Source organism: Ostrea edulis, chromosome 7, assembly GCF_947568905.1.
Source record: "Ostrea edulis chromosome 7, xbOstEdul1.1, whole genome shotgun sequence".
NCBI classification, from domain to species: domain Eukaryota; kingdom Metazoa; phylum Mollusca; class Bivalvia; order Ostreida; family Ostreidae; genus Ostrea; species Ostrea edulis.
In genome coordinates, this window is record NC_079170.1 from 49745593 (window position 1) to 49768401 (window position 22809).

Consider the following 22809-nt stretch of genomic DNA (forward strand, 5'->3'; position numbering starts at 1 on the left):
TAGAGACCCTCGGGGACTAAAAGTCCACCAGCACAGGACTCGACCCAGGGGTCATAATGTAAAACTTATACGGTACCAATTTTGATGCACCAGATGCGCATTTCGACAAATAATGTTTCTTCAGTGATGCTCAACCGAAACGTTTGAAATCCGAAATAACTATGAAGTTTTAGATCTAAATATAGCCAAAACCAGCGTGCCAAACAAGTGGAGCCAAATTCGTTCAAGGATAAGAGCTACATGTATGAATGTGGGAGATAATGCTTAATTTTGAAATGAATTTCTAAATTTTATAACAGCAATTAAATATACATCCGTACTTTTCAAGCTAGTAACGAAGTACTTAGCTACTGGGCTGTAGAGACCCTCGGGGACTAACAGTCCACCAGCAGAGGACTCGACCCAGGGGTCATAATGTAAAACTTATACGGTACCAATTTTGATGCACCAGATGCGCATTTCGACAAATAATGTCTCTTCAGTGATGCTCAACCGAAACGTTTGAAATCCGAAATAACTATGAAGTTTTAGATCTAAATATAGCCAAAAACAGCGTGCCAAACAAGTGGAGTCAATCTATTGTCTATTTATACAAAAATTATTTATTCCGCATACTTGACACATGTGTGGTTTATATTATATTTTTGATCATGCTCTATGATATACGAGTAAGATTATCATTGTCAAGCCTTAAAAACATGACGGATAGTTTACTTTAGCAGACTATTTTTATTTACTGAACCAGGAAGAGGAGGGATATAATGTTTGTGGAAACAGGCCATAGTGAAATGTTAATCTTGTCCACGCCTATTCATGCGAATAACATTGTGCAGTCTTTACGAGTATCTGATACGAGGCACCCTGTCTACGTTCGTGCTGAAATTCATTTTTCTGATAAAATGAATCTTTTCTGCTTTTTCTCTATTTCAAAAAGGACCCCCGTGGCCGAGTGGTTAGAGCATCGCGCTCAAAACCACACGACCTCTCACCTCTGTCGGCGTGGGTTCGAACCCCGCTCGTGCCGGTAAGTGAGAAAGTTTCCTAGTTCACTTTAGGAAGGTCGGTGGTCTCTCCCCAGGTACATTGTATCTGAGTTCTCTCTTCCACCAATAAAAACTGGGCGCCACCATATAACTGAAAAATTGTTGAGTGTGGCCGAAAACATCAATCAATCTATTTCAAAAAGTAAATATGATCGTTCATTCTAACAAATAAACCTTTAGAACAGTATGATACACTTTATCTCACTAAAAGAGAATTTCAAATTCACCACATAAAATGACAGTAAATTAAAACCTCCATTCAGTGTGCGTACAGGTACACGTTTTCTAAGTCAGTCAAATTTGTATCTTCTTTTAAATGACCACGTCTCAAAATAAAAAAAAAAATCCTCTATGAATTTATGAACGGTAGCAAATATACTAGTATTGGTTAGCAACGACAAATGCATTACCCAGAATAGTGGGGTTGTAATTATATTGACCATATCAATTGTTAACAGTCGATTTAAGGATGTATTGGAATGACGATTTTGAAATTACCGCGCAACTCCGAATGACGTAAATAAATCCTATGTCGTTAGCCTATCCTGTTTGATGCTGAGAGCATGTTAGATAATATCTACAATGCAATTAATTTTATAGATATACTTTACATAAGCTATGACAAAAATATCATTAGATTTAAAATAAAAACAAATCGCGTTAACTTTACGACATCAATTACTTTTTGGCAATGTAAACAAAGTGATGTCGTCTTTACACATTGAAATGCTGGTGAAACGGGGATTTCAGTCAGCTAAAGCGATCCAGTGTTACCGCAAGGTTTGACGGTGGACAGCCGCCTCACCAAGACACCAGACGTCGGATCATTTATATCCGCAGACGCCTCAATTCTAGCAAAAATAATATGTTCAGGTTTGACAATCACTGTTAACAGGTTGATAAATTAATGCCGAGTACGCACGAACGTCAGATAAGAAAACAAATTGTTCAAGTGCAGATCTTCCCAAAAAATTCCATGAAAATGGATGCTTGGAAACAATATTGAAGTAGGCATGAATTCACCGGCGGTTGTCAATGTAAGCTGATTGTTCATAGACTTTGTAGATCTAGACCAAGCTAAATTATTTAGCGTAACCTACAAAGTGTATGAAACAAGCGTCTGTGTATGAATATGTTTAAGTATTTGTCAAGTTTTAATATATACATCTCTATAAATTTCAATATCTTTTAGGGGGAGGGGTTATATAAAGCTAGGATATACATAATAGTTCAGTGGCATATCTTTGGTTGTACATAAATTGATGAGTAAGATTTTTTCCTTCCTTAATTGATGTTTGCAGTACAGAAAACAGAGACAGGACACTATAAAAATCTACCAATACATACAAATTATACAAACCCAGTGACATGTTTTGATTTATTTTCACTTTGTGCAACATACAGCATAGTGTCATATATGAGTCAACTTTTATTTATTTTACTATATAATTCATTGAATACAACCACTTCTCGAAATCATTTTCATACACTTATCAAGATTGAATTCACAGTAAAATAAAACAGTACAAATATCTCCAGTTTCTGGTCTCAGTGTCTTATTTTTTCCTGTACAGTCATACACATATCATACGATAGTAAGAACATCACACTCAATGTCTTATAAAGAATTATATAAGGAATGGTAAAAGTTGATGTTAAAGTTTCATGAATCATTCATGTCTTTCTTCAATTGCTGGTAAACGTTTTAAACATCACGAATACAATTTATGTCCAGATCAGATTTTTGTACTAATGTTTTCAGATTTCACAAAGGTTAGAGTAAAAATGAGTTTAGAATGATTATTTAAACAAACTTAAGGTTATTTACAACAAACTTAAGGTTATTTACAACAAACTTAAGGTTATTTACAATGAATTATATAGCGTAAAACGTTAAAGTTGACTCGTTTATGTCACTATGCTGTAATTGTATGCCAGCATGAATGTGGTGAGCAATAAAAAAGAAAGAATTGTCACTATATATGGCTCACGGCGGGTGTGACCGGTCGACAGGAGGATGCTTACTCCTACTAGGCACCTGATCCCACCTCCTGTATATGCAGGGGTCCGTGTTTGCTTAACTATTTTGTATTGCTTATAGGATTTATGAGATTGATCACTGTTCGTTATCTTCACCTTTCACTCAGCTGTCTTTGGCCCCAATCATAACACTTTATATGTAAATAGCGGAGGTTCATTGATATATCGGTATTGTTTTTGAGTTTAGTAATTTAAAACTTATAAAATACCCCCCCCCCCCCCCCCCCCCCCAACAACAAGAGATGTTTGTAAAACATAAGTGCCCCATGGTTTAAAAATTGAAGAGTTAAAACATAGCTAATAAATAATCTATTATAAAATATGCGTAAATCTAGAGAATGTAAGCGTTCAATATCCTGAGAATTTATTGAACGCTAACTTTGCATTGCGTAAATCGTGTGTACCCGAAACATTCCGAGTATGAGCGTTCAATATTGACCTTACCGTAACGACGTAAACAAGCCAAACTGGCAGACGACGGTTCTCTGAATCTGACAGAGCCGGTATTTGATATTTACTTAAACAAAATGTTTTACTGTACATACATTATGATGTCCCCATTCACAAAATCAGTTTGCTTCATGCACCAATGACAGGTTTAATATTGAACAGTTAAGAAATGCACGCTGATTATTGCACACTTTCACCTTACAAGTAGATGCCAATATTGATGAATTCTCATCTATTTTGAGTGAAAAGGGATATCATTTAACAACTAAACACTTTAGCTATATAATAAAAGCTCGTGCATTTTGACAGCCAACTCGTGCCAATATTCACCAATATAAGTCCAATAACCCTATAATATCAGGATTGGATTGAGCAAGTGACCTAAAAATCATAGGGATCATCTACTCCTTATGCTGTACCAGGTTTGGTGTCAATCAAGCAAATAATTCTTAGAATATACGAGACAATATATTACTATGTCCAGTTTAACCATTGACCTTTGCCCATGTGACCTCAAAATCAATAGGGGTCATCTTCTCCTGAATGTGTACCAGTATACGAAGTTTGATGTGTCAAGGAAAGGGTTCTCAGGATATTGAGTGGACAGTATATTCTGATGTCCAGTTTGACCTTTGACCATGTGACCTCAAAATTAGAGGGGGTCATCTTCTCCTGAAGATGTACCAGTTTACGAAGTTTGATGTCTGTCAAGCAAAGGGTTCTCAAGATATTGAGCGGACAATATATTCCTATGTCCAGTTCGATTATTGACCTTTGACCATGTGACCTTAAAATCAATAGGGGTCATCTTCACCTGAGGGTGTTCCAGTGTACGAAGTTTGATGTCTGTGAAGCAAAGGGTTCTCAAGATAGTGAGCGGACAAGGTATTCCTATGTCTAGTTTGACCTTTTACCACAAAATCATTAGGGGTCATCTACTCCTTGGGATATACTAGTATACGGAAGTATGATGTCTGTCAAGGAAAGTGTTCTCAAGATAGTGAGCGGACAAGGTATTCTTATGTCCAAAGTAGATTGACCTTTTGACCTGAAAAACAATAGGGGTCATCTTCTCATAATAAACCCACATATGAAATACCATTACGATCAAATGATTGATTCTTAAGATATTGAGCGGACAACATGTGGCCTACCGACCGACAGGTGCAAACCAATATACCCCTCCTCTTTGAAGGGGGGCATAAAAAATAAAAGAATATCAAAACCAAAAAAAGGAAGTAATTTTATTACTAATGAATAGTAATACACAAATTGGTAGCTTATTAGCTTCGACTGACCAGTTTCGGTGAGCTTAGTAATAACCCGCGATTTCCTCATTAATCACTTGGATTAAATAAATTAACAATATACCTACCTTTAAAGTAATCAAATTGCTTTACTTTCATCTAAAAATTCTAAATCCATTGGTACGTTAATTGAATATATTTTCGTATCAAAAACATGTCACTTTGTGCTCCTAAAACTTTGACGTCACCTATCTCGGTGACAATTATTAATATAGGTTTGCCAAAAGTTTGAAACTGTAAAAACGTATATACAGGAGGAATGTGCAACTAAACGTCAATTAATAAAATAACATAGTGTAGAATTCTAGACTTTTGGTATATTTTATATTAATTTGAAGGTTTGCGTGAAAAAGTAATAAGTAAAATGGGCTTATTTTTGGGGTGCTGGTGTTAATGTTTTGCATACTTTCCTTTTTGTAGTTCATTTTCGCAGGGGGGGGGGGGGGGGGGGGGATTGAAGACGTGCTCTGTGTATGTTTGCAAACACTAAGGCGAAATTGATGACGTAATCAACATCCGGAAACGACAACGCATACACGTAAACGATTCTGGTCAATCGCCGAAATAGGGCAGTCAACGATACAATAAAATCGTAAGGTAACCATGACCTTTTTCGATCATGCAAGAAGATGGACACAAAGTATTTCATGCCAAGTCTTTTAAATTTAGCCCAACAATTTCAACATTATGTCAATAACTACAACACTAAGTATTTTTAGCAAGATGCCTCATTAAAGACATTTATTTAACATTTTTAGTTTTCTTTTCACCTAATGTATTATCTAGTTTCTTTGGGCCGAAGTGTCTATTATTAAATGTCAGCTAGACCATGTGGACAGATTGATGAAATCTAGTTGTCTCCCCCTTTTTAGGTCACCTGAATTCATTCAGGTGACCTATTGCTATCTGTTTTTGTCCGTCGTCGTTCGTCGTGCGTTAACATTTGAACATTTTCAGCTTCTTCTCTGAAACCCCTGAACCAATTTCAACCAATTTTGGCATATAGCATCTGTGGGTGGCGGGGAACAAAAATTGTGAAATTCGTGGTCCCTGCCCCCCTGGGGCCTGAGGAGTGGGGCAAAAACCATCAAAATGAGTGTAATTTTAAAAAATCTTCTTCTTTACTCCTGGACATCAAGAAGCCAAACTGTGGGCATAATTATAATGAGCGTTGAGCCCTCTACCAAAATTGTGAAATTCATGGCCCCTGGGGCAGGGGTTCTTGTGTTAGGGTGGGGCTCTATTGGTCATATAGTGAAAGTGTAGAAATTCTTTGAAAATCTTCTTCTCTGTCTCTGGGTATTAAGTAGACAAACTAATAGCATGGTAATGATGAGCAAGGATGCCTCTTTATACCCCCCGCAACAAGTTGTGGGGGGGGGGTATACTGGAATCGGGTTGTCCGTCTGTCCGTCCGTCCGTCAGTCTGTAGACGCAATGGTTTCCGGGCTCTAAAGCATTATCCTTTCCACCTACCGTCACCATATCATATATATGGACTACCCATGGAATGAAGATGTTCCCTATCGATTTTGGGGTCAAAAGGTCAAGCGCACTGGACATTGAAGTAGCAATATGGTTTCCGGGCTCTAGAGCGTTATCCTTTCCACCTACAGTCACCATATCAAACATATGGACTACCCATGGGATGAAGATGTTCCCTATCCATTTTGGGGTCAAAGGTCATGCGCACTGGATATCGAAGTAGCAACACTCAGAAAAGAGGTAGTTTATACCTATTACCAACACCCTTTGGGAGATTGGGGTAAGCGGGGGGTATTCTTAGTGAGCATTGCTCACAGTACCTCTTGTTCAAAATTGTGAAATTCATGGCCCCTGGATCAGGGGTTCTGGTGTTAGGGTGGGGCTCTATAAGTCATATAGTGAAAATGCATTATTTCATTGAAAATATTCTTCTCTGTCCTTGGATATTAAGTAGACAAACCAATAGCATGGTTATGATGAGCAAGGATGCCTCTTTCAAAATTGTGAAATTCATGGCCCCTGGGTCAGGGGTTTTGGTATTAGGGTGGGGCCCTATTGATCATATAGTGAAAATGCATTTTATTTCTTTGAAAATCTCCTCTGCTGCTGGGTATTAAGTACACAAACTAATAGTATGATAATGATGATCAAGGATGCTTCTTTCAAAACTGAAATTTATGGCCCCTGGGTCAGGGGTTCTGGTGCAAAGGCGGGGCTGACCACATAGCTAATCAATGTTTCTTCCATCCAAAAGTAAAATTCTTATATTTAAACACAAACCTAATTCAAACATTGGAAGGTTGTTACATGATACTCAGGTGACCTATAAGGCCCCTGGGCCTCTTGTTGTGTTACACATACCATATGAGGGTAAAATATAATTGTCCTAACTATATCATGTAAACGGTATTTGGGAAGTGTCAAGCTAACTAGCATTTATATAACTTTTACAAGCAAAAAAGAAGTGATACACATCTCCATTGTTACCACAAGAACAAAGTGGACCAACACAAGGCTACAATCCAATTACCGATTGGATCTGTCCATCAAGGGCAGGGGGGTATTTTTTTTTTTTTTTACATGTTTTGATTCCTATTATCAAAGCATGAGAAGGTATATAATACATTTATCATTACTACAGTAACTTGATCCGAAGAGTTGGATCACGTCTCATTGACAAGCACGGATCATCAGATCAAACTCGACGTTTCGCGTCTCGTGTGATCTGCGCCTGTCAACTCGAAGTGATCCGACTCACTGTAGTAATAATATATATGTACCAGAGGTGATAGCAGATGCTTAGGAATCTAGGATGGAGATGTAAGTGCCTAGGAGGAGTAAGGGGTTGATGGAGATGTAATTATAACTTTTCATTCGACATTCCTATTTACAGCCTCATGCAATGGAGAAGTAGCAATAGGTTGATGGATTGATTGATTTTATACGATGTTTTGGCAATATTTCAGCAATTTTACGGCAATTAACTAATTGAAATGTGTTTGGTTGTGAGTGTTTGAATTTCACTGACTGCCCCCAGTGAGCCTACTTTTTATCGAACATCAGGGAAACGGTGTTTTGCGTGCCTAGGGGGTTGTGATCATTGACACGTGACACCATATAACGTCCCACCCGACGGATATATGATTGATTGAATATTGTTTAACGTCCCTCACGAGAATATTTCACTCATATGGAGACGTCACCACTGCCGGTGAAGGGCTGCATAATTTAGGCCTATGCTCGGCGCTTATGGCCATTGAGCAGGGAGGGATCTTTATCGTGCCACACCTGCTGTGACACGGGACCTCGGTTTTTACGGTCTCATCCGAAGGACCGCCCCATTTAGTCGCCTCTTACGGCAAGGGGTACTGAGGACCTATTCTAACCCGGATCCCCACGGGACTCCGACGGATATAAATGTTAAAAATACATAAAAACAGGTTTAAAAATCAATTCGTGTATGTAATAAGTTGTAATACAGAAGTATTCAAATGCTTCTGTAAAAATCCCATTCTTGTAAATATTGTATAATATAATGATTGTCGATATTTGTAAAAAGTTCTTTCATTGATTGAACATTATTAAAAAGTATATTTCGCATGGGCGTAAAATCACTACATTCTAATAGAATGTGATGTTTAGTTAATGGACAGTCACAAGATATGCATTCTCTGTTTAGTAGGTAAGAATGGGTCAATTTTGAATGTCTGGTGCGTATTCTCGAAATTATTACTTCGTCTTGGCGTTTCATTACGATGTTATCACTAACTTAATCAAGGTTAAGTTAACTCCTGAAAGTGTGAATCTCATTGCTATCATATTAATGCATACTATATATTGTGCATGATCACCAAATCCGGTTATACTGAAACTGAAAGTAGGAAAATTGAAATCATGCAAGAAAGTATTTGATTTTAAAAAAAAACAACCTACAATTTCATATCTATTCCACATTCTTGACATACAATGGAAGTGTGGTTAAACAGGAATATGAAATAAGATTGTTTCCAATTCTAAGAAACGTGACAAATGAATTACATGTACTTTAAAAATATATTATTACCGATAATGATGAGGAATATACTATTCAAGGAAACAGCATGCCCTACAGAAATTCTAATCTTTCCCATGCCTATCCATGCATTTGAACATTGTTTATTCTTTACGAGTATACAATGGTCGGCACACGATATTTCCAATTGTAGACCTTCTCTGGAGCTTCCTCATTTCGTAATAACAGAAGTGTTCCTCTTTTCCAACGTACAAAGGTAAGACACTTAGCTCAACGTACAAAGGTAAGACACTTAGCTCAACGTACAAAGGTAAGACACTTAGCTCAACGTTCAAAGGTAAGACACTTAGCTCAACGTCTTCATTGGACAGTATATAAGAATTGCAACTTTAAAAACAATGAATACAGGTTTTATAAGTCGATCATAATTGCATTATGTTTGAAACGACCAGGCCTTCGGCAGACTCATATGTATAATAGTACAGGTATAATACAGCAAACTGTTTTTTGAAGGTGGTCTCTCGGCCTACCCAGTCATTAATATAGCCCTATTCACAGCCAAAAAAGGTTTTACAAAATGAAATCAACCTTATTTCATTGTGTGTTATTTCTCATCCTTATTTGAGTTAAAAGGTAAACACAAATATGAATTGCAAAGGAATGGAAAACGAGGCGGAATATACATTTACGATATATTTATTCCTAAACACTTCTTACTGAACGTAGAATTTAACGGCAAACTAGCTACTGAACTTGATGAAAGACTAGAAGACTTTACCTACTATATATATTTTTCGTTTGTTTCATGTCCCATTGAGAATTTTTTTACTCATCAGCTATAGGTGAAGTACCACTCATGTCTGTAGCAGAGAGGATTCTTTATCGTGTCAACACCTGCCGCTACACGGGACTCCTATTGTTAAGGTCATATCCGAAAGATCCGTGAATCTATGTCACTTCTAAATACCGAGAGTTTGGCGATGGAGCAATCACTACCAACACGTATGTTAACGTCTTAGGTTTGCGCGGCCATGGCACAAGCAAGGCTCGAACTCTCGACCTCCCGTTTACGAAGCGAACGTTCTACCACTGAGCTATTGCGACCGTCCATATAAACTTCGATGTACAAGAACATGTTGTACAAGAACATGCTCTGCCCGTGATCAAGTTTGATTCGAGACAGACTTAGCTGATATTACAGGAGTTTCAACAGTCTTGTTTAAAGTCAGCATCTCACAAATTATATGGTCATTGTAGCTATCATTTTGTGAATACAGCTACTAAGTCATAAAGTTAAATAAGTCGTTCTTTACAATCTTGATTTTGACAACGATTTACTCCGTTTCCTGATTATGATAGAAGAGGCACGACAGGTGTGACTAATCTACAGGTGATTCTTACTACTTCTAGACATTTGATCTCAACTGTGGTGTTTCCAGAGGAATAATTGCGATCCGTGACTGCCCTACACTCAATTTTGTATTCTTATAGGAGTTATGGGATTGATATTTGATGAGAATTATCTTCCATTTCTTCTAATAGAGAAACTGTTACTTGGTTTTCCCTATAAAAAGTATGTGTGGTTATGTATCATCTCAAATTCACCATATAACTATCCATGACCTGATTCTAACTTTCTATTCGACCACATAACTATCCATGACCTGATTCTAACTTTCTATTCGACCACATAACTATCCATGACCTGATTCTAACTTTCTATTCGACTATAAAGATGTAATGCATTAATCACAGAAGTTCTGTAGCAAGGACATCGATCTGAATATATAAACGTCTGATTGTGTCAACAAATGTTGTATACGGGAGATAACTATGTTTTGCTTTCGATTGTGTGTAGTATTATGTATACTTTTACATTGTAATTAAAGAACTTTTAGTAAACTTGAAATCACAGAATTTTTCCCAAATCAATAGCATTAAAACCTATGACTGTTCAACACTATACACGACCATTCCTCACGATAAATTAAAGACTAGACTTTTTGACATCATAGACAGTTGCTTGTTCAACAAAAACGGAAAACGGAAATACTCATATCTAGTGATCAGTCATTCAAAAACTTACTTTGTTAAACACCACTCTGATTCCACGCACAAGTACTCTGAAGTTGAAATAAAAAATATGCTAGATTTCCTCATTGACAATATCTTCGTGGTCTTTGGTGATCAGGCCTTCCAACAGTCTGTTGGAATTCCCATGGGCACGAATCGTGCTCCTTTGTTAGCTGACCTGTTTTTATATTCATATGAAGCAGAATTTATTCAAAAACTTCTACGTGAGAAGAAAAAATCTCTCGCTGTGACCTTCAATTCGACTTTTAGATATATCGATGACGTTTCGTCTATTAACAATGATAGCTTTCATTCATATGTCAATTTGATATATCCCTGTGAGCTCGAAATAAAGGACACCACAGAGTCGTCCACTTCTGCTTCATACTTAGATATTTTATTGAAAGTAGACATTAACGGCAAACTGACAACTCAACTGTATGACAAACGGGACGATTTCAGCTTCTCCATCGTCAACTTCCCACATTTATGTAGCAATATTCCATTATCACCTGCATATGGTGTTTATATATCTCAACTAATTCGATATACAAGAGCTTGTTCTGGGTATAGTCAGTTTTTAAATCGAGGTAAGCTACTGACAAACAAGTTGATGGTATAGGGATTTCAACAGTCTCGATTGAAGTCAGCATTTCGCAAATTCTATGGTCGTTATAACGATCTAGTTCGTCAATACGACTTCGCATGGTGTCAAATGCTGTCTGACGTGTTTCATACCGATTGTTAAGCCGTTCTTGGCACACTGATTTTGACTGCGGATAACTGTTTACCTGATCAGGATATGGGGCTCACGGCGGGTGTGACCGGTCAACAAGGGATGCTTACTCCTCCTAGGCACCTGATCCCACCTCTGGTGAGTCCAGGGGTCCGTGTTTGCCCAACTATCTATTTTGTATTGCTTGTAGGAGTTATGATATTGATCACTGTTCGTTATGTTCACCTTGCATACTACCGAAATAGTGAAGATAACGAACAGATCAATCTCATAACTCCCACAAGGAATACAAAATTACGAGTTGGGCAAACACGGACCCCTGGATATACATACATGTACATGTTTGTACCAGAGGTGGGGTAAGATGCCTAGGAGTAAGCATCCCCTGTCAACCGGCATCATCAGCGGTGATACGAAAATTCGGAATACAAAATGCAATTCAATATTCAATGTAAGGATTAATTTATCTCCTAAACAAGAAATTGCGATCATGTTGTACCGGTATACAATTGATATAACATCTTTATTTCAGAATATGAATGGAATTATATATGCAGTTAACAGTTTGTTAGCTTTGTACTTTGTTTGTGCAGCATCACCTACAGTATGTAAGTTATTCATTGTTTTCCTCTCGCATTCTCCACCACACATGTATCATATATTAAGTTCTATTGTACTCTCTTGGCAAATAAGTCAAACTCCCCTTACGACAATATATTTTTTCAAACTGTTTCCAGATACCTTTGGGAAGAGCTGTTCCTTACACCCACAGCAAATCAATGAGGACTCTTCGTTTTATGTGACATACTACGATATCAATGGAAGCAGTGAAATTCGGTGTTCGTACATGGGGTTCAGTGGTACACATATTAAGGACAAATACAAAATCTGCACAGCTCCAATAATATTTTCTGATTCATCATGCAGAATGAAATTAACACTCCGAAATAGTTTAAACGGCACGGCGTTGAAGGTATGTATTTGCAATGACGAACAGCGCTTAGCTAATGGTTGATTAATAACAATCATGAGTTTAATTTACTAATGATACATTTTACTTGTGGCCTTTGCAAAGATGGCAAGTTTGTGTGATATTGCGCATGGGTATAGATTAGTTCTTATGCAAGCCGAAAGGACATTGCATGTATCAGGTAAAATCAAAGTTGCGTGTGTCATTCCTGGTTTTCACTATCTGCATTTTAAATGCTCATCAAAGTCCAGCTTACTTCATATAAAAATAGAGAGAGAAAATCACCATACAGTTCTATTCCTGAAAGTATTTCGTTGATTTCAGACGTATGCCTGTAATGGGAATCCAATGTCTGAAATATGTGCAAAGGAAGGGGAAGATCTATATATTGTTGGTGAACTCTTCCCTCTCAGTAATTGGACACGAAGAGAATTCCTTTTTTGTGTGTATGTTTCGAAGACTTATGATTGTAAGTATACTTTTTTGCCTTCTCATAATGGAATGTATAATAAATTTATATATTAAACCTTGCATATTGCTTGAACTGTGAAATATGTATAAATGTCATATTGATGTATGAGAATAGTGTAATTGGGAATATGAATGAAAGAAGTATAATTTAATTCCATGCTTTAAACAAAGAAATAAACGTATATGAAATCAAAATTGATATGAATGATACATGGATATTTGGTCTTCATCAACGTAAATACTATTTCCTTCATTGTAAAACAGCACAAGGTGCGATGATATATTTCATGTACTACTCAAAAAAAGTTTATAATCATTTTATTCGTTTCATTCAATTCTAACAAGTTGTATAAAATAACAAAAACAAGTTTATAATGTCATGGAATCAAGTCTTGTGGACGAATTTATAGAGATATTTTGTCCCAAACGCAAAATGTTAAACGATCAAAATTTTGAACATGCTAGGAGTCAAATTACAAAGTTACACATATTGAAATGCCACCTCCATGAGCATTAATGCAAGCAGTGCAACGCTTCCTCATGCTTCGAATACAAGCCCTTATAGTAGCCTGGGAGATGCTATTCCATTCTTGGTCAAGGCGGTCTCGAAGCTGGTTGGTTGGGAATATGAATGAAAGGGTTGGTTCTATACATTCGCCTTCCAAGTTCACCCCAGAGATACTCAGTAAGGCTCAGATCGGGTGAATTTCCCGGCCATTCCATTCTCGTGATGTTGTGCTGCTGGATAAAATCATTCACGATTCGTCCGCGATGAGGTCTGACATTATCATCTTGATAGATGGCGTTCCCTCCCAGCCTTTGAAGAAAAGGAAGAACTATTGGATGCAAAATTTCATCAATGTAGCGTCGAGATGTTAAATTACCATCAATAGCATAACGTTGAGTCCTGTTAGCAGAAATACCGACCCACACCATCACAGAACCACCACTGTAGCGATCATGTTCCCTCATAGTAGCGTCAGAAAAACGTTCTGCAGGACGGTGGTGTAGACGTACTCTGCCATCATTAAAGCGAAGATTAAATCTGCTTTCATCAGTGAAGCACACAGGAGACCACTGAGCTTGATCCCACCTTAAGTGTCGTCCGCACAAATCAAGACGGAGACGTTGGGTCAAAGGACTGGTACCTTTACTTTTGGACACCTAGAATGTACGTTACCGGCGTGCAAACGGTTCCTTGTTGTTTGGTCCAGACACGTACTCCGGTTGCATTGATCAGCTCAGTCTAGAGAGTCCTGGCTGATGTATTTCGTGTTCTAAAAGCAAGTGTACGGATGAACATGTCTTGTGTTAGAGTTTTCTTCGGACGTCCTGACCTAGGCATGTCACTGACAGAATTTGTATCGCCATTAACTTTGACACTGTGCTTTGAGATACCCCAAGCGTTCTAGCTACTTCATTTGTTGATGAACCTGCTAGCAGCATCCCTACTGCTCGAGATCTTTCCGCAGGCGACAATGAAGGTCGTTTACCCATGCTGACATTGGCGTTCAGTAGCAATACGTGCGTGTTCGATTCATTAACTCTTCGAAGTGTTGTTTAAGGTTGACAGAACACGATATAAGCCTAGGTAGCAGGTTTCGATACCAATTTAAGAGCCTGTTTAAAAAGAGGTAGATTGATTGAATATTGTTTTAACGTCCCGCTCGAGAATTTGTAACTCAGATGGAGATGTCACCGTTGCCGGTGAAGGGCTGAACAATTTAGGCCTATGCTCGGCGCTTACGGCCTTTGAGCAGGGAGGAATCTTTATCGTACCACACCTGCTATGACACGGGACCTCGGTTTTTGTGGTCTCACCCGAAGGACCGCCCCGTTTAATCGCCTTTAACGACAAGCAAGGGGTAATGACGATCTATTGTAACCCGGATCTCCACGGGGTTAAAAAAGATAGATTTCCTCCCAGAATAATGAAATCTTTCTTAACAATACGTTACTTTTGAGTGATGTTTGCGATAAATTGACGTCGTCTAGATAGCCTTATTAATGATATGAATGAAACTGAATGACATTCCTCGCTTTAATTAGTCCCCTACCGACGAAGTCGAAAGGGACTTTAGGTTTGCGCTCCGTCCGTCTGTCAGTCCTGCAAATCAGTTTTCTGGACTTTTATTGATGTGCTTGCAGATATTCATTTGATATTTGGTACATTGCTTTGCCATAACAAGTTACAGATCAAGTTCGAGTTTCGTCTCGGTCCGTTGATTTTTCACTAAGTTATGGCCCATGGACTTAGAAAAATAGCATGAATTATTAGTTTTGCGGACTAGTCTCGTGTAACCAGACGCTCTGCTTTCTCCGTAAATCTCCGACGAGCAGAGTCTAGTAAAGACACGTGATAACGTTTGTAACGCCAGAACGAGGCTTACCAACATATCGGTATTTAATTTGATAGGTTGATTCAACACACCTCCAAAATAACGACTACCGAAGAAATTTGGGATAGACTGAATTTGCCGTTTAAGCTTAAGGATTTACAACTAGAGTGTTCATAAAAACTTGTGTAAAAGGAAAGGATTTATATGCTGTTCTACCCACGGGAAATGGTAAAACCGTTTTATCAAAATCATTTTAGGAGGCAAATGTTAAATACAATTTCCAGCTGAGAAAGACCGTAATTGTTTTCTATTGTACCTGTAGTAATGGTTTTCTCATTAGCATCACTAATGAAGAATCAACTAATTAGCATCAATTCTCGGAATGCACTGTTTATGTCAGAGATTCAAACCGAAACTAAATTAGTGCTCCCTAACAGTTATTAACGCGTGTCTTTACCAGACTCTCTGCTTGTCGGAGACACTGGTTGAACGAGGCTAGTTTGCAACTCGCAACCGAGAAGACTAATGACTATTGTAACGTCATAAGAAATGTTGATTATGACGTCAACTATTTTTGTAACTACTCGGCTATTTCCGTAACCGGAAATGTCTACTATCACGAGCGGGGTTCAAACGATCTCACGCTTACGAAGCGAATTAAGTCGTGAGTTACGCAAATCATTAATAGAAATACGTTAATCATTAACTTTCATTAGTTTATAATTAGCAGAGCGAGAGAGAGAGGATCGTTTCAGGCAGATTCCCAATAATACATGTAGCTTTACATTTCCAAGGGAATTGTCGCTTTTTCCTAGGAGAGAGGTCCTAATTCTCAATAATGGCTACTAACTTATGAATGATCTGCCTACCCCCACAATTACATGAAACATTGATGGAATTGTATCCAACAATCCACTTGAATAACATAATTAATAGTAATACAACCTATCATTGGGGCAAATGCTGTCTGACGTGTTTCATACCGATTGTTAGGCCGCTCTTGGCACGCTGATTCTGACTACGGATTACTATGTTTACCTGATCGAGACATAGGGCTCACGGCGGGTGTGACCGGTCGATAGGGGATGCTTACTCCTTCAAGGCACCTGGTCCCACCTCTAATACATTCAGGGGTCTATATTTGTTCAACTCTGTTTTGTATTCCTTATAGGAGTTATGCGTCTGAAGACCGAAAGGAGGAGACTCGATGTTTTTTGTATAAGTCATCAAAAACGTTTTAAGTATTAATTTTAGCGTTAAAACGAAAATTTCAATTTTAAATAAGTGTTATTTTCGCAAAGTTCATACATTCAACCATGTAACAAAATATGAGAAATCTCTGGGAAAATTGTCATTTCATGATTTTTGCGCAATATGAGCTTTGCTGTCTCTTTAAACAAATTCAAGGATGTGCACTATATGCGCAAACATTTTCTTCAGGTAGGAATCACGTGGGTTATGAAGTCATATTACCCTTGTAAGAATTGATGCTCAAATGAGGTGTTTGAAACTCGAAATATATATATAAGGGATCATTTCATAGGTGGAATCAGAGGCATAACAAATTTTTACTTTATTTGAGAACTTGGAGCATTGATAATGCGTTTGCTGTGGCAACTTTTAGACACCAATGAATGTATGCAAATATAATTGATTTGCGCATTGAATCGTTACATGTACATGTAATACCTAAACATGAATAAAGCTAAGAATATTTCATCATGTTCTATACGACAAGAGGCATGTGCCTCAATGATCTTTATAAACTTACGAAATTCTTTTGATTAATATCTATTCTGAATGGAATCAAGTGTGTCGCGTTAAATAGGTTTGCAAAGAGAATTAGTACAAGGTGTAATTCGAAATATTCTATACTGCATGGTGTTGTCTATATTTCAGACGTGGGCACAGTAGCTGGAGTTTCAGTCGGAGTTGCTGGGAGCTGTATTTTAATGCTTACTGTTGTCTTCTTGAGGTGTCGAAAGATGAAACCGTCCGGTCCCTCTCCGAGACATCGACTTGGTGATATTATTTACTACATATTAATTACATGCATATTTGATTTATTTTGCCAGTTCTTTTACACCCGGGTAGTTCCGTTGGAAAACAATCTGAGAAACGGAATTCAATGTTCTGTTGCATTCATTTAACTGAGGCATTGTTGTAATATTGTTTGAATGAAAGGTGAATATAACGAACAATGATCAATCTCATAACTCCCATAAGCAATACAGAATAGAGGGTTGGGCAAACCCAGACCCCTGGACACACTAGAGGTGGGATCAGGTGCCTTGGAGGAGTAGGCCTCCCTGTCGACCGGTCACACCCTATATCTTGATCAGGTAAACGGAGCTATCCGTAGTCAAAATCAGTGTGCCAAGAACGGCCTAACAATCGGTATGAAATACGTCAGACTGCATTACACCCAATGAAAGGTTCATTATAACGACCATAGACTTTGCGAAATGCTGACTTTAAACGAGACTGATGAAACCCTTGTATCATCAACTTGTTTGTCAGTAGCCTTTGTAGGTTTCAGATACACACGTGGTCACATGATTATCAGTCACATTTGCATTCATTTTCATTTGTAGTTTCTTTTTGCTGTGGACACACACATTCGAGTGATGACCGTTATCGATCACCGGAAACTTTGGAGCAGACAAACAGTTGGGCATCTAATTGCAGTCAGCTCTCATCCGAAAACTTCGTTCCGTCATCTCCATGTTCGAATGACTTGTTCAAAATTATTCCATTAACGTCAAGGGAGAACCGTGTTACAACCAACCTAGGAGCCCCTCCTCCGTATGAGACGCGTGCAGATACATCATTTAACCCTCCAGACTATTCTTCACTGTACATGTAAAAACAGAGATGCCTCAATTGCGTTTTCTTCTTGTGTTCATTGTTAACTCAAAGTATTGGATAACCCGTCATACATCTTAAGTACTCCGTTATTAATCATTTTAGAATTCTAGCAAAAAGGGTCCTTAGGTATATTAGTACTAAAGTGTGAACAATAGAGAACATCCCTCAAAATATTAGAGCAATGTTAATTGTCGTTAAAATATTACAGTCAGTCAAAGATAACAACTGAATCGTGATTGGAAATCATGACCTATTTCTTTACAAGTATGCAAGAAATGACGTTACGTTTTTTCATTATGACGTTTTTTGAAAAAAAATTGTTGTATAAGATAAGGGCCTTTTTGCTAGGAACGGCTCATTTAAGAAATAAATCACGCCATTTTAAAGTGTACATGTTAACAGCATTTAACATATTTTTGTGATATAGTGGTCGTTACATGTATATATGCAATAATAATTTCAATATAAAGAAGCTTAAGGTCATGTGTCTAGCTTTGAAAAATCAAAATATGTACATGAAATAATCGGCTTTATTCTGCTCGTGTGGCTGTCGCATACCTTTTTTGATCACATTAGGGAATAACTATCTTCTTGTTTGTTATTTGAAACCGTTAATACAGCAGACTCGCTAAACAAAGGTGAATGCGAGTGTCCATTAAACCAGCATTAGCGTTCGCATATAACAAATGATAGAATGGTTATTCCCATTCTAATGTAATTTTAAAAGTTTAGGTCTTATATATGTCGTTGAGATTTGTTTTAATTTTTGTTTTAAGAAATACTTTACGAAATGTTTACACTTGACGTTATGTTTTGTGTGATGCAATCACAATCAGTGAATCGATATTTTGCGTGCCAAGGGGATTGCTGTAAGATCCTAACTTCAATAGTTTGATCTGTATTCAGCCTAAAATATTTTCTATTAACTGATACTACGATCTTGACCTTTCACCTTGAAAAATAATCGGCATCTTCCTCTCGTTAAGGTAATCAAATGTATTAAATTGTAAGATCCTAGAGCTTACGGTTCATTTTGCCTACAAGGTCCGGACAGACGGTATGAAAACTGATCCTATGCTGAACAAGCTCTTGCGTATCGAATCAGTTGAGAGATATTAACACCACATATAGGTGATAATGGAATACTGATCAGGCCCGTAGGAAGCAATTTCACTTTGTGTGTGTGTGGGGGGGGGGGGGGGGGGGCACCACACCAAAGTAATTTACGACAAAAAAGTTATATCGACAAAACCATTAGTAAACAGATTACTGCATAAATATGTGCAAGCATTGAGGTGTACATCATGTACATAAATCTAATTATGTACATAGAATCTAATTAGTTTCCCAGAAAACCCCTCAGCTTTAATTTTAAGTTTTTTGTTGTTTTTAGGAGGGGGAATGTTAAGGATTTTTTAAAATCTTTTTTTGTTTTGTTTATATCTTTATCATTTTGTTATCAATCATTTCTGAGTTATAAGGTATTTAGTACTCGGTAAACTTTCCAAAAATCGCCAGTCTGTGTTCACTTTCACTTACGAACTCCTCAACTATTTTTTCTGGATTCAGTTCATCAGACTCATTTTTATGAACATGCAATAAAAGCAAATTGTTTATTCGTATTCGGCTCATTGTTGATCTCGGTGATGTTTTCAATCTTTTTAAGGCGCTGAATTAGCGCCCATTGGTAGCGTTAGTTGCAGGAAGTACCAAAATTAGTTTGAGAATTTTGAGGATCTCGGCAAACAGACTTTTTGCATTTGAATGTCTGAAAAATTCAACCACACTTGGTATATCTGGCGTAAAGTCTTTTGGCAAAACAGTCTTTAACATTATAAGCTGGCAGTGAAGATCCTTTGGCTTCAAATCTGTATCATATATGGTCGTGACAAAATTAAATTCTTCTTCAAACGTTTGACCTGTGCAAGCCTTAATTACGAGGTTTTCAAGATTAACATAAGCTTTGTAACCTGGTTGGTCAAATCTAGATTTTATGCCAGCTAAAAGCAGATCTAATGCCTCGTATAGAAATCTTTCCTATACATATCTGCACACGATGAAAAAGTATGTGCTGCTGTCCCATCATCAAGTTTACGAGAAATTTTGCGTTTTCGAGGAAGAACAGGATCATCGATGTTCATCTGTTTTGCTTTTCAACAACTTCCTCATAAAACTGAGTGAAGATTGTCTCATCTCGGAGACTTTGCAAAGCACTCATTGTCGTTGATGCCATTTTTTGACCATCACTCGCCGAGAGATTTGGAGCCTGCAGAGCCCTTGCCAAATTATCACTATAACGTAAAAGTTCTTCACTCAGTAAACACCCAAAGAAGAAACCAAACCTGCACATATAAGCAGCCACTCCCCTAATTCTGTTTCTCATTTCTACCTCGCGCATGTATTGGAGGCTTTCATCCCAAACATTTCTTAGAATTTCATAGTTTGACAAAATGCTCAAAAATGTGTCGGCTTTTAATGTCCATCTTGTGGGACACAAAACCCTTATTCCCGCTGACGTTTTCTCTAGATTTTGGGCACTTTTTAATGTATTGAAAATCATCTCCTTTCTTGGAGATTCTTTAATCAACATTGTTATATCCCTTGCAATGTCCAGGGTGTCTCTAAGCAACTTACATCCCTTAATAGAATCACTGCAAGCTAGGTTAAGAGCATGACCATAACAGTGTATGTAAAGGGCTCTGGGTTCAAGTGCATGAATTTGTGTTGCAACACCTGTCGTTGAACCAGCCATGTCATAACACTGGCCTCGTACTTTGTTGACAGGCAGATCGAACCTCAAAAGGGCATCTTTAATTGTTAGGGTTATTGAATTAGCCCCAATGTCAGAAAGATTGCGAGATTTTTTCACTCGTATGAGTCGTCAACAAATACCGGTAAAGGACTTTAAACGACACTAGTGCCGGGCACTTGGCAAAGGAATAGTCACTACATATCATAGGTTTGACGCCAGATGCGGAGCTGGGAACGAGAACCGAACCATTACCTCATGATTACGACCTTTTGGATGATGCCCCAAGAAATGTTAAGGCATAAGCGCTTTTCATAATTTTTTTTTATTTAAGCTAAAGGACAGTCACACTGACTCCGAGTCTAATTGTATTAAATGAACTTTCAGCTTAAAAATAATTATACACTATATGTGAATTTTACTATATGAATTTTTTTTTTGGAAAAATATTGGGGGGCACCCCCCCCCCCCGGTTCCTACGGCCATGCTGATACATACATGGGGACTTGACGATGGAGAAACTGAAATCATCCCGTTTGTCATGAAGTTGTTAGTTTGCCGTTGATAATATAAACAATGATAAAAAGTTCAAGAAACACATACAGTGAATGTTCTTTTTTAAATGAATTATCATTTATGCATTTTTTTTATATTAATTTTTATTTTCTCAAATTGACAAGGATAAGAATACGTCCTCAGTACCCCTTGCTTGTTGTAAGAGGTTACTAAATGGGGCGGTCCTTCGGATGAGACCACAAAAACCGAGGTCCCGTGTCACAACAGGTATGGCACGATAAAGATCCCTAAATTTTGCAGCCCTTCGCCGGAAATGGTGATGTCTCCATATGTTGATATTGTGCTTTCTATCCTCTTTTTTCAGGTATAAGGATTTTCCTCGCCTTTCACATAAATTTATATCCGTAATATGTTAATGTCTAAATTATAATCTTTCATGATGCCATGCCTCCGTGGCCGAGTGGTTAGAGCATCGCGCTCAAAATAACACGGCCTCTCACCTCTGGTTCGAATCCCGCTCGCTACATTGTATCTGGGTTCTCTCTTCTTCCACCAATAAAAATTGGGCGCCACCAGATAACTGTTGAGTGTGTCGGAAAACAGCAAAATCAAAAAATCAACCTATCCTTAAAGGGAAATGCAACCCTAACCACATTGTTGCCTTTATGAATAAAGTATTACTTAATGAAATCGTAAATGACAGTCTTAACACCAAAAAGCCTTGCTTAACATTTAAATCAACATTAATCTATTTTATATTTCAAATTACCCGCCGCTAAAGAGATCGGCCATTGAAGTTTAATTTATTACGTCGCACCGTCGGTTCCGGCTTATTTCATCAACAGTACTGTAAATATGACAAGTCAAGAACAGTTAAGTTTGGAGTCGTATAGATTTGAGCCCATTCTTTCGCAAGAGGAATTTAAGAAAAGAAGACGTTCAGTCGAGTCGCACACCAGGCAGATTGTACTCGTTTCTTCGTACATGTACATGTCTCAAACCTCAAATTGTCTTTACGCAAATGATGGATCCACAGTTTTAACATAATTAATTCTTTTCAAATAAACTTGTTGGGTCAGGAATTTCGGGGAATTTTTTCCCCCACATCTCCCCTTCGCATTAGTGTAATTAACCGTTTGACAAGAAGGCATCCACCTATTTACAATGTATTCGTAAAATCTACCACATCTTAAAATCTCATCAAAACCGGAATAGACGGTGTGACGTCAAAATTATTGATTTTTGAGGTC

The 22809-nt window shown here is 37.7% G+C and overlaps 1 protein-coding gene across 1 annotated transcript; it reads left to right on the forward strand.

Annotated features, from left to right (window-relative positions):
* The first annotated feature begins 8976 nt into the window (after window positions 1-8976).
* Window positions 8977-19089, forward strand: LOC125655258 (uncharacterized). The gene is made up of 6 exons (XM_048885494.2): window positions 8977-9093; window positions 12179-12254; window positions 12384-12619; window positions 12941-13085; window positions 17326-17448; window positions 18021-19089. Exons 2-6 carry the CDS (start codon window positions 12182-12184, stop codon window positions 18290-18292), a joined length of 849 nt encoding a protein of 282 aa, XP_048741451.2. The 5' UTR covers window positions 8977-9093; window positions 12179-12181; the 3' UTR covers window positions 18293-19089.
* The last annotated feature ends 3720 nt before the right edge of the window (window positions 19090-22809 follow it).